We start from the raw sequence: 13,695 nt of genomic DNA, 5'->3' as shown, positions 1-13,695 counted from the left end.
CTGCAGTCCCCTTGGATTGGTTGCTGAGGCCCTTCTAGTGGGCCCCGGTCCCCTGTTTGAGAAACACTGGCATAGGTGACATCAGCCAAAAAGGAAAGTCATTTCAGAGTTTCAGTTTAACAAAACTGCATTTTTAAAGAAAGATGACAAAGACAAGCCTTTTTTCTTTTCTTTGGAATAACATGCACCGATGAAAGTTTGATAAATTTTGAGTTCGTTGTCTGACCTATTAAGTTTATCCAGGATCTGAAGTTATCGGTGTCATATCCATTAGACAACACTAACCCCAGTGTTCAATAATGCATAATGTCACGTCAGCCTCAACAGAGACTATATAAAGATGTCCTTGCAACTCAGGAACAAGGCAAGAATGAAAATCTGTTTTGCAAGGATAATAACTAGCTCACACGTAACAAAGTTTTCTTACCTCCCAGAGTGGCAGAGAGCAGGAAATGAGTCCCGTATTTCTTAATGATGGTGTCAGTAATTTTCTGCAGGCTTGGCCTTCTCCCCAGAAGCCTGATGTTATGGATAAAGTCGGGGTCAAAGGGCACGGCCACCCCATTGCCTTCTTGTCTCTCCGCAGCAAGGCTGTTGACCTTCCATCGGCCGAACTCCCTGTGAGTTCATAATTATTTACGTGAGACGTTGTATGAGCCGATACTAGAGCACAATAATCAGCACATTAGTCATTACAGTCACTTCCATGTTGCCCTCTCCTCAATCTGGCTCTTCTCCACATCAGTCCCTCTTTCCATGTTTGTTTGCTCTATTCCTATTCCAAAAAGCTCTTTTGGGCTCAACAGAGCAGCCAGGCCCGTAGGTGGTATTTCATTGTTAGGGGCTTGTAGAGCCTCCATAGGGAGCCAGGTGCACAATCTGAGCACATTTCTACAAAGAAATGTGAGGATGTAATCCCTTAAGATCCTCCTCTAAACTCTGTGTGGTGCCTGTGCATCTCAAAGTGTGCATATTAGTACGTTGAACAAGGTAAAGCTTGTAAACCTCTGTTTAACCACTCTAACCAAACACTGAGGTGGCACGGTGTCTTATATTGGCAGTTACATTTGCTTTCAGAACTATTATCTGATTACACCCTCACACAGAATAGCAGCAATCCCATGTTTGACTAAAGGAAGTACTGTAAACTAAAATGCATACTGTACACCCACTAAACTATGAAATAGGTATTGTGGATGGGGAATGGAATCTAGTTTCTTTCCATTTAAATACATTTGCATCTATTATTACGCAGCGAGAGAGCTCAGTTTCAAAGTTTAGTCATCTGATATTCTGTTCTAATCTGGTCTGACAGAATTTGTTGCATTCCCTGAAGCTAATGCTCAGATGGTAGATCTTCAAACAAAGCATCCCACTCGTGCGTCCCTAAACACTGTAGCAAAATTTGAGAGAGAATGTTAAACTTTTTTTTTTTTTGTTAATTTTTTGAAACTTTTCTTAGTGTGGAAACACACTAATTTTGAGCATCACTTTTCAGCTTCATGATCATATATCTGTAAAATAAAAAATAAATAATAAGAATTTCATACAGGCAATTAAGAATAAACGTGATACTCAAGAGAACATTTTGCCTTTGGGGAAGATATCATAAAGTTTACATGCAATTCAATATAATTATTAGGGCTGTTGATTTAATTTGGTAATTTGGTTTGATTAATTATGAAAAAAACAACAACAACGTTTAAATTATTTTTACATGTTTACCACAACCTGGCCTGGCCTAGACCTGCATGTCATCTTACACTGCATGCAATTGCTTAATGACGAACATGATGCAGAGAAATGACTCAGTGCATGATGTAGCCATATGATAATGCAGTTATATGCAAAAAAATATATACAATATTTTAAAAAAATATATACAGTTTAGCAATATCATTTGAGCAAGAGCAACAAGGCTATTTTTCCCCTAAATATTTGCATGATTGATTATGATGTGACATTGTGACATACACGTGATATTGATTTTATACAAAGTAAACAAGAAATAAACTTATATATTAATTTAGAAACATTATTGTCAATATCACTGTTTTTCTCATTTTACGAATGAAAAGAGCACCAAACAATAGTAATAGTATTTATTAATTAATTTATTTTTAAATTAGTCCTGTCAAACAAATAAAAAATATAAATCTAATGCCAAAATAAAATATATATAAAAAAAAACATATATGTGTATACTCAATAAAAATATTTATTTATAAATATTTACAAAAAAATAATTAACAAAAAATATGTTACGTTTATATATGAAATATATTTATATATTATATAATTTATATGAATATAAATATATACACATTAATATATTTAAATATTTTTTACAATAGATGCTGTATGTGTGTGTCTTTATATACATAATAAATATACACAGTACACACACATATATTATGTAAACAAATACTTTTATTTTTGATGTGATTAATCGTGATTAATCGTTTGAGAGCACTATTTTAAATGAATAAATTTATTTGGCAAGGATACATTAAATTGATCAAATGTGACAGTGAAGACATTTATCATGTTACAAATGGTTTAAATTTCAAATAAATGCTGTTTTTGAAGTTTCTATTCATCAAAGAATCCTGAGAAATGCATCACTTTCCACAAAAATATTAAGCAGCACAACTCTTTTCAACATTGATAATAATCAGAAACGTTTGTTGAGCAGCAAATCAGCATATTAAAATGATTTCTGAAGGATCATGTGACACTGAAGACTGAAGTAATGATGCTGGAAATTCAGCTTTGCATCACAGGAATCAATTACATTTTAAAATATATATTCAAACAGAAAACAGAAAATAATATTTAATAATATTACTGTTTTTACTTTATTTTTGATGAAATAAATGCATCCTTGGTGAACTTAATAGACATAAATGTTTAAAAATCTTCCCGACCCACAACTTTTGAACAGTACTTTTTATCTGTCTTTTCGTGCATCGCATACAGTAAAAGATCATTTAATATCAGTGTGTCAAATGACAGCCAATTCGATTTGTAGCCAGTACTTTTTGCCTTATGGGAAAATATCTCATAATTTATATACAAATCCATTTACTGGTATCCAGGCAGTGTACAAATTGCATGGCAAGCAAAAAAAACATGCCTCTTCTTCTCAGGTTCCGCAAGATCACACCATTAGATCAATATTTATTATTTTCTTTCATCCTATTTCCCACATTCCCTATCTCCATTACAAGGTTATTAGTCTCCACACCGGAGAAAACACAGGAGTTTCCCCAACCTTGGCTGAAGAAATCTCTCTTTAGAGATTAGCAATTAAACCACAGCCCTCTATACTAGTGACAGAGTTTAAAACTCATGGGAACCAATCCAATCACTCACATGAAGAGCCCTATCCAGAGAACAATCATGAAGGGAATGGAGGATGTCATTATCACCAATCAGCCCAACGAGGGATGGTGTAAGTATCAGATGAGGCGCCTGATGAGCACTAGCATTGAGCACCTAATCCACTGATCACCACCGACAAACCAGAAAGGGCAAAACGCTCCTTTGTTGGAGAGCTCTCTGAGAGCCTGCGGTGCAGACCTGAGGGCACCATGTAATCAAAAGCCACAAGCTATTTAGTAATCACAAGCAGAAACCAGAGGCATAAATGAAGATGAGATCAAGAGGAAAATGATGCTAATAATAATCTAGAGTTCGGCTGCAAGGCTTTGTGAAGGCTGTGGAGGTGTGTTTATGCATTATTACTTATTGTTTGGAGAAGGTATTTATTGGTGATTTCTAAGGTATTATGCTGAGTTTATGATACTTGACGTCTATTCACCAGGGATGTTATACAGAATTGTGTTATGATTTGTTTGGTTATGGCTAATATATGAGCCCATGAGAACAAATACTTCAGTAAACATTAGGAACGTTGTCACAAACCCACTTGACAAACTGTGTAATAGTGTATGGTGGGTTTTCATATCATGAAATGGCACCCTCAAACCACCCAAAGTCTGTTTGTTGCATAATGAATAAAAATGGCTAGTACTTTCTTGATCTGGCAAGCTATGATCTGATTGGCTGCTTGGCTTTACACAATTTTAAGCAGTTGGGTGCACAAAAAGTCATGTTTGGAAGGCATAAGGTTGCTATATTATGCAAATCACCTTATAATTGCCAAAGTTTGTAAGGCAGTGGGATGAAATCTTTGCAAGATATGAGTTTTGTTTTGAGGAACTCGCAATCAAGTAAACTAGACATTTTTGACTTGTATATTCCACTTTGTTTTCTGAGTTAGAGAAAAAAAAACTTAATTGGTGTTGATGGTCCCATGAATAACCTTTATCCTTTATGGAAACTTTCCATTTCAAAGGGTTCTGTAGCTAAAAAAGGTTCCTTAGTTGTTGTTGTTGTTTTTTTATGTTCTTCTGAAAAGTTCTTTGGGGGACACAAAATGGTTATTTTATGACATCTCTAAGGAAATCTTCTTTTGGAACCTTTACTTTTAGGAAGGATCTTTAAGATAATTTGCATGTATTAACATTTCTTATTATAATGTGTACACACATATTTTACAAATCCTGTTTTACATGTACATACTATTTACTTATTATAGTAATTACATAAATTGGGTAATAACCAGATACTAACCCTGAATGTACCCTTAAAGCTAACCTTATACCTTATATTACCCAGTACTTTCTTTGGAAAGTACACTGTAAGTGCACATACTACAAAATATAGTGCAACCCATATTTCTGATAAACTCCCCTCTGAACAGCTTGTACAGATGACCTGTGGTTGGTTGTTTTCCATGCCAGTCAGACAGTCTCATGTTGTTTATGTGGGCAGTTCTTGGCTAGAATATCCTGTGTGGTTTGATGTGGGGGGAAGCAAATCCCAGTTACTTAACCATGAATTAAGAAAAATATTATCCAGTACATTTTGTATTTTTAGAAAGAAAACACTCCATGACATGCACATATTCAGATGTGTCATTTCACCAACACACTTTCAAGAGGAAACAGAGGACCCCATTACTTCACCCATGACAAAACTTTAAAATGTTCAAATGAAATTAATTACAATTCTGTTATTTACTTATTAATTTACTTTTTGTTTGTCAGTTTTATGTGGAACTCAAAAGGTGTTTTTTTTATTGTTGCTAAAAAAAAAACATAAAGCACTGAAGTAATATAACAGGTTTGTTTAAAGAAGAGACCCAGATTTAAGCAATAATTGTGATAAATTTAACTGAAAAATGTCCTCTAAACTCAAATTTAAACACTCAAAAGTGTCAGGAAGTGTTGTGACACATTGGACATCAGTAACATCAAATCCATTTGATGTCACTTGACTTGCAACAGATTTTAACACACTAATGTGTGGATGTATCTTTTTAAATGGGAAAGTTTTCAGTGAAACCCAACTTAAATTTTGCCCTGCTTTTCACACAAACTATGCCTTAATAACACTTGGAATAAGGCATTCTTTTAATTATATAATTATATTTATCATACTGGCTTACATGCCATGCTCTCTTGGCGTTTTCATTTAATTAAACAAATGCAAATGCGATTAAAAAAAAAAAGGAACAGATTTTTTCTCTATAAAAAGCAAGATCTATTAGAAATATATAATTAAGCAGGATTTGTTTTCCTCTACAGATGGGTGATAATGTGAGCCAATACTAAGCGAACGCTATCTGTTATCATTTTCCAGCTTCAGTGCTTGAAGCATGGGTTTCTTTTGGAACTATTTTCATTGGCAGAGAAGAAATACACGAACCAACTCAAGTTCTCAAAATTCAATATTTATAGAACTGCTGTACAAGAATGTGATAGGAATATGAGCAACTCTTTTTAGTGAACGGAGTCAAAAGATTCGAGTCACCTGTGGGCTCGAGCTTAAGGCGAATCAGTCATGTTGATATTCAGCAGTACAGCAGCACTGTAGCCCGGGTTAAAAAAGACACCTAGGAACGGTTTAAAGGGCAGAGTGTGCTGGAATCTGACCCTGACCTCACAGGAACCGAAACGAATAACACCGTCACATTACTGTTTCTAAGACCTGTCGTACCTGTATATTTTGTATCTGGTTGTAAAGCCGTGTTGGTATCGCTCGGTGAACTCGATGAATTCCTGAGAGCGATGGAAAGGACCTTTATCGGACAGCAGCCATCCGAGCGGTTCCGCTGAGCCCACATACACAGCCAGGGAGACGAGCACACAAGCCCAGCGGAGACAGATCACCATCCCCTCCCATAGGAGCATCAGGTCAGGCGGTCTAGGACCAACACTCCGAGCCCACATCCTTCAGCCATACATGCTCCCTCCTCGCAAATCCCCGTTGTTTCCTGCAACTCAGAATAATAGGTGTTTTCAAACGGCGATCTCAAGTTAACATCCCCATCACACAGATTTCGGAAAGAGCGCAGGCATTACCTGACATGAGTTACACTTCGGCTATCCGAGACACGGAGGAAATGATGAAAGACAACACTCGGAAATCCTCCGAGGAACTGTCCGCCCAGGAGAGCGATCCTTTTCGGAACAGGTCTAAAGTATGTCGATAAAATGTTTTCTCACATCAGGTGAAAGCAGGTGCGCGCGCGTTCCCAAATCCACGCTGGCGCGCAATGGAAGAAGTTGTCGCACATCTGACAGAGGTGTGGAAAAATGTTCTATGGGAAACGCTTTTCGCAGAAATAAAAAGTAAGATTTCTTTAGATCCCTCTGTTCTCTCGGGGGGAGCAGGTTGGGTGCTCTCTCGGTCTTGATAGGCTGTAAAATATGATGGAGCATGAATGCCGGTTTCCCCACGAATGCGTCTCCTGCCTTAACACTTTAACACTGAGCGATACATATAAAGCATAACTCTAGTGCCCCCACCCTTTCTCTGTTTCTCTCACCCTGTATGCCCCTCCTTCTGCGCATTCACCTCTTTTAGTTGGAGAATGTGCCCCCGGAAAATGATGTGGTTTTATTTCTTCTAAGTAACAGAATTTAAATAAGGTAAGTCACTTGCTATAAGTTTATTGTACGATTGTGTTACATTAACATTCTGAGACACCAGCTGTTTTAATAGCCCAAAAAATACTAAAAATGACTTTTCCTTCCTTTTTTTACGTACAGTATCTTATGAGAAATTAGTATAAACATTCAACAACTTGATAACATACTTTAAAGATCCTCCAAAATTACATAAACAAAGTTGAATAAATTAAATGATTTTCATATGTATTTCCTATATATACATTGTGATCACACACACACACACACACACACACAATGTACAGTCAGTATCAACAGTACACGAGAGCTCTGTTTTCTGCTGTGCACTGTGATTATAAATAATCTCAAAAGCACTGATTACAAAATGATGAGGAAGGAAAAACACCAGAATATTAGGTTTGTGGAGAAAAGGGGAAGTATTAGAGGAGAACTATTTCATATTCACAAAGAGACTCGATCATGTATGGGATATCTAAGTACTGGAATATCATCGTTCTATTTTAGTGCTACTCTGCTGGATTTTTAATTGAAAATGTTTTGACTTCCAAACGTCTGATACATTTTAGATGTGGTATAGATATGATTCAAGTGAGTTCCTGTCGGATACAGTTGAGTTTAAACATGAGAGTACACGTCGATGGCCTCGTTGGCAGCGCGCCGCCAAATAACACTATTGCGCCTCGGGTGTCTTGAGTTCGAGTCCCGGCTCACGGACCTTTCCCAATCCCATCACCTTCTCTCTCACCCACTTCGCTTCCTGTCGACCTGTACTGTCCTATCCAAATAAAGGCATAAAACGCTATATATGTATATCATGGCAAGCCGTTCAGGAAAAAATTATATTTATAATATGAAGTCTGAATATATAAAATGAAGGTCTGAATATATATAGAATGAAAGTCTGAATATATATAGAATGAAAGTCTGAATATATAGAATGAAAGTCTGAATATATAAAGGATGAAAGTCTGAATATATATAGAATGAAAGTCTAAATATATAGAATGAAAGTCTGAATATATATAGAATGAAAGTCTGAATATATAGAATGAAAGTCTGTAATGTTTGCTTGATAAGCAGGAACTTCCTGGGCTGTGAAGTTCACCGCATTCGCTCTTCCGCGATGAAATAACGAATAAATTTCTTCATCAGTAGAACGATGTTGTGTACGGTTGCCAATATTTTGGCCCGTACACGCATTCGCCAGGGTGTTAATTAGATGATCGTTACTTAAAATTGCTGCTACTAAATTTCGTGCGGACTCGCTCATTGCTCAAAATGTGAATAAAAAATAGTAGACGAATAACACAAGATGGCGCTGATAACATCAGATTTTCATTCCATATATTCAGACTTTCGTTTGATATATTCGGACTTTTATTCTATATATATTCAGACTTTCGTTTGATATATTCGGACTTTTATTCTATATATATTCAGACTTTCGTTTGATATATTCGGACTTTTATTCTATATATATTCAGACTTTCGTTCTATATATATTCAGACTTTCATTCCATATATTCAGACTTTCATTATATATATTCAGACTTTCATTCTATATATATTCAGACTTTCATTCTATATATATATTCAGACTTTCATTCTATATATATATTCAGACTTTCATCCTATATATATTCAGACTTTCATTCTATATATTCAGACTTTCATTCTATATATATTCAGACTTTCATTCTATATATATTCAGACTTTCATTCCATATATATTCAGACTTTCATTCTATATATTCAGACTTTAATTCTATATATATTCAGACTTTCATTCCATATATATTCAGACTTTCATTCCATATATATTCAGACTTTCATTCCATATATTCAGACTTTCATTCTATATATTCAGACTTTCATTCTATATATATATTCAGACTTTCATTCCATATATATTCAGACTTTCATTCCATATATATTCAGACTTCATATTATAAATATAATTATTTCCTGAACGGCTTGCCATAGTATGTATATATATATCAAAGACCAGTACATTTAGTCTACCATTTCTCTTATATAATAAATTTTTATTACTAATTACAATATGTTATCAGCAAAAAATCATATTGAGCTTCAGTGGAAGCAAGAACCTGTGAGTCACATGATCAATAAGTACGTTTACATGGACAACAATATTCAAATTTAAACATGATTAAGACAATACTCTTATTAAGATTTAAGGATCTACCATATAAACAGATATTTTTGGTAACCTTAATCCGACTAAAGTCATAGGCTACTCGAAGTAAACACAAATCGAATTAAGACATGTGGAGTAGTCCTATTTTAGTCGCATTATTGAAGTGCAGTGTAGACATGTACACAACTTAATCACTTTATTACCGTTGTGTAGGACTTTTCGCCGCATTTTACGGATACCCCGGATTTGTGTGGGAAGTCGTGGCCTAATGGTTAGAGAGTTGGACTCGCAATCCAAAGGTTGCACGTTCGAGTCTTGGGCCGGCAGGAATTGTAGGTGAGGGGAGTGAATGTTCAGTGCTCTCTCCACCCTCAATACCACGACTGAGGTGCCCTTGAGCAAGGCACCGAACCCCCAACTGCTCCCTGGGCGCCGCAGCATAAATGGCTGCCCACTGCTCCGGGTGTGTGTTCACTGCTGTGTGTGTGCACTTTGGATGGGTTAAATGCAGAGCACGAATTCTGAGTATGGGTCACCGTACATTTAAAACTGGAACATGAAAGGAATATTCTAAAACACCTTAATCATAATATTGTCTTATTCAGAATAAGGTAAATAATCAGATTACCTAGTCGATGTAAACGTAGTCACTGTCACAGAAACTCTGTGAGTGTTCATATCTTATGGAGTTGCTTTTCACACTTGTATAAAATTAAGTAGCAATTTAGTTTTTTGATGTTTTACTAAAAGGAATTAAACCCATTAAATGTTTTTTATTTAAATGTTCTGTACTTTAAATGTAATATCCACCAACCAGTAATCCATGTCTTGAGTGTCACATGAACCTTCAGTATTCATTTTAATATAATGGTTTGGTGCTCAAGAAACATTTAATATTATCGACAGTTGTGCTTTGTACATATTCTCAGAAATAATGGTGTACAGGTGGTTTGGATAGAAAGCATGAAAATGTGCTTTCATCATTTAAATTAAATAAAGCAAATCCAGTCAAATTGTACTTTTCTGTTAACAACACTCTAGTGATCATCTCTGATTAATTTCACAGTGGAAGATTTACCATTTAAAAAATGAACAGCAGGTAAAGTTTTGTGTCGTGGTCTGTCCCATGTCTGAAGAATCGGTGAACTATTTGCTGTGTGTGACCTAAAACTCCAGTGAAGCTCCAAAGCAATTACAAGATTAATTAAAGTGAAATTAAAAATACTCTGGACACTTAGAAATATTCTCCAGGAAAACTTAAAAAGTGATCTCCGCTCTTGGGAAAGTTGCTCACAGTTAATCTTTACGGGCAATTCATTACCCTCAAGCTTTTGGAGATAATTTCAGATGTAATGAAAGTCTGTCAGCAGAGGCAGAACATCAAATGTTTGCTCTGTGTGTCTCTGACATTATTTCTGTGAAGAGCAGAGTTGAAGAGGGGAAATGAGTTTCCCTTGAGGCTAAAGACTGTTATAGTTTCCAGTGTTCCGGGTCTTTGTTGTCTGTTTACACAGTAATTGAAATGTTCCTAAACCTTTGCCCTGCCTTACTCTTCCCTTTTTCCCTATTTCCCATTCCTTCTGTCTGTTCATTTCACTTTCTGTTCCGCACTTTACCCTCTACTCCCGATTCCTTCTCGCCTCTTTGTTGCTGCGTTTCTTTCGTTGTTTTCCTCCTGCTGCCTGCAGAGCAGAGGGATTCAGTCACACTGTAGTTATTTGTGTGGTAATCATCTCCTGCACCTCAGTAGCTCAGCCGGCATAGAGGAACCAGTCGCAGAGGTACGTTCTCCATTATGAGGGAAAGACTTTTTTCTTTTTCTACCAAACCAAAAGAATCTGGAGATGCATGTGTCCTTCTGTCTCCAGGAAATAGGTTTGATGCTTTGGGTCACTGCAGGACTATGTGTGCATGACAATAAAATGATTTCCTAAAGAACCATGTTTCATGTACACTCTTAAGGCTCTGTTAAGTCAAGTCAAATCACCTTTATTCATATAGCGCTTTTAACAATAACGATTGTGTCAAAGCAGCTTTACAGTAATAAATAGGAAAATAGTGTGTCAGTAATGCCAAAACGACAATAGTAAACACTCAATTTTCAGTCAAAGGGAGTTCATCATTGAGTTCAAATAGTATCTGTGCAATCAAGTCGACAATTTGGCAAATTAAGTGTCCCCAACTAGGCGACAGCAGCAAGGAATCAAAACTCTGCGAGTGAATAACCACTTTACTTCTGCGATTGTATCGCTTTAGAATGCTTGAATTAAACCACTGGAATTGTTCGGTTAACCTTTATGTCCTTTTTGGACCACACTGACTTTCACTCTATGAACAAAAACAACTGAAACATTCTTCTTTTGTGTTTCTCACAAAAAATTAAGTTTCTTTATTGGGATGGTTCTATGAAGAACCTTTAAAGGGGTCATATGACGTTGCTAAAAAATAACATTATTTTATGTATTTGGTGTAATGAAATGTGTTTATGCGGTTTAAGGTGCAAAAAACTAATTATTTTCCACATACTGTACATTATTGTTCTCTATGCCCTGCCTTTCTGAAACGAGTCGATTTTTACAAAGCTCATCGGTCTGAAAAGGAAGGTGTGCTCTGTTTGGCCAGCTATCCAGTGCATTGTGATTGGCAGAATACATCAAGCATGTGATGGAACAACGCGTAAACATAAAACCATGTCTGCATTTGTGATCGGGGAAACGACAAACAACTAGCGCTGCTCTACACTGCTCAAAACTTACGTTTGAATAGTCAGTGGCAGATTCTTTAAATATGAAAATGTACTTACAGGCTGTGAGTCAGCATTATTTATCAGAACACCGGCATTGTAGGCTACTCTCCCAGGAAACTGTCCTTGTCCTCCATAAATTGCGCTGCATACATCTGAATATTTGATTTGATTTGTTCTGGAACAGTGTTGTAAATACAACATAACTACTGACTCTAGTTGTGTCCTCTTTTGGAAGGCCAAACAAAGTAACACACAGTGTCTCCACGACATGGTGGTGGTAACAATACTACAGCGAGAATCAAAGTTATGCCTTCTTTCTTTGCCTGAACATTTGGGCGGTGTTATGCAAATCTTCCCACACAGTGACGTAGACATGAGTGGACGTGTTTAAACGAGGCGTTTTAGGAGGGCGTGGATGAGTCTTAACTTTTATTAAAGAATATCTCTTTGGGTTTGAGACTTTAGTCTTTGCAACTTATCTATTCACAAACAGCTTGTAACACTCCAAAGAGAAAGGAAAACTTGAAATCGCATCACATGACCCCTTTAACATCTAAAATGTGTTTTATAGTGGAAAATGATTCTTTAGATTAATAAAATACACTCGACATTAAGAAAAACATGGTTGTTTTAGGAAGAGTTTGTGGAACCCAAGGAGATTCTACTGGATCACTGCGAAAACCCCCTTTATTTTTAAGCAAATATGGTGACACATCAGTAACATCAAAGCTTACAGGTGTTGGTCTCATGACATTACACGACATGCGAGAATCAAGTTTGATGTTATTAAGGTATTGCCCTGTTTGATTTAGGCTGTGTGAGAGTGTCTAAATCATGACAGAATTTTCATTTTTTGCTGAAGTAGTAGTTTATTGCTGAGTAGTAGTCTATTGAGATGACTCCCAAAACATGAATGGTTTTACAGGTGGAGGCCACTGACATTTTTTCCCCTACTTATCTTTTCTGACTATTTTTCACTAGTTTTGCATTTGGCTAGTGTCAGTGTCACTACTCGTAGCATGAGGCGATACCTGGACCTTACAGAGGTTAAACAGGCAATCCACTGAATGACCCCCATGCTTGCATGACCTAAATCCAATAGAACACCTCTGGGACATTATGTTTCGGTCCATCCGATGGCACCAGGTTGCACCTCAGACTGTACAGGAGCTCAGTGATGCCAAAGTTCAGATCTAGGAGTAAATACCCCAGGACACTGTCGTCTCATTAGGAGCATGCCCTGACATTTCCAGGCATGCATACAAGCACATGGGGGCCATACAAACTACTGAGTACCATTTTGAGTTGCTGCAATGAAATCTCAGCAAAATGGACTGGCCTGCTGCATCATTGTTTTACTTTGATTTTCAGGTTGTCTTTGAATTCAGCCCTCTGTAGGTTGATAATTTTCATTTCCATCAAAAGATGTGGCATCCTTTTGTTCCTAACACATTACCTAGTCCATATCAGTATAGATATCCAGCATTATATTTTTGCCCATTGAGATGTGATGTGTTTTCAAAGTGTTCCTTTAAATTTATTTATTTATTTATTTATTTATGTATTTATTTTTTTGAGCAGTGTACAATATGAAATGTATAAAAAGGTTTTTTTTAAACATATCCGTCACTGGGATGCAAGCAGATCGTATGAAAACTCACAAATTAAAATGTACAAATATTGTACAAATATATTGCATGATGTGCCATGAGATTGTGTTGGTCTTTAAGCTTTCAGGTGTGCAGCTGAGATGTTTGCTTAGAAGAAATTCTGAAAGCAGTGCCTCAAAT

The 13,695-nt window shown here is 36.4% G+C and overlaps 1 protein-coding gene across 1 annotated transcript in view; it reads right to left on the bottom strand.

The window, feature by feature from the left end:
* The window catches only part of brinp3b (bone morphogenetic protein/retinoic acid inducible neural-specific 3b), a 28,025-nt gene extending 21,151 nt beyond the window's left edge, over positions 1-6,874 (bottom strand). Inside the window, 3 exon segments of the mRNA XM_042717889.1 lie at positions 428-618; positions 6,067-6,343; positions 6,432-6,874. Of these exon segments, the coding sequence (XP_042573823.1) occupies positions 428-618; positions 6,067-6,299 (424 nt within the window). The 5' untranslated portion in view covers positions 6,300-6,343; positions 6,432-6,874.
* Between the last annotated feature and the right edge of the window lie 6,821 nt (positions 6,875-13,695).

Source organism: Cyprinus carpio, chromosome B2 (assembly GCF_018340385.1).
Source record: "Cyprinus carpio isolate SPL01 chromosome B2, ASM1834038v1, whole genome shotgun sequence".
Classification (NCBI taxonomy): Eukaryota; Metazoa; Chordata; class Actinopteri; order Cypriniformes; family Cyprinidae; genus Cyprinus; species Cyprinus carpio.
This window is presented reverse-complemented; position numbering and strand designations above follow the sequence as displayed.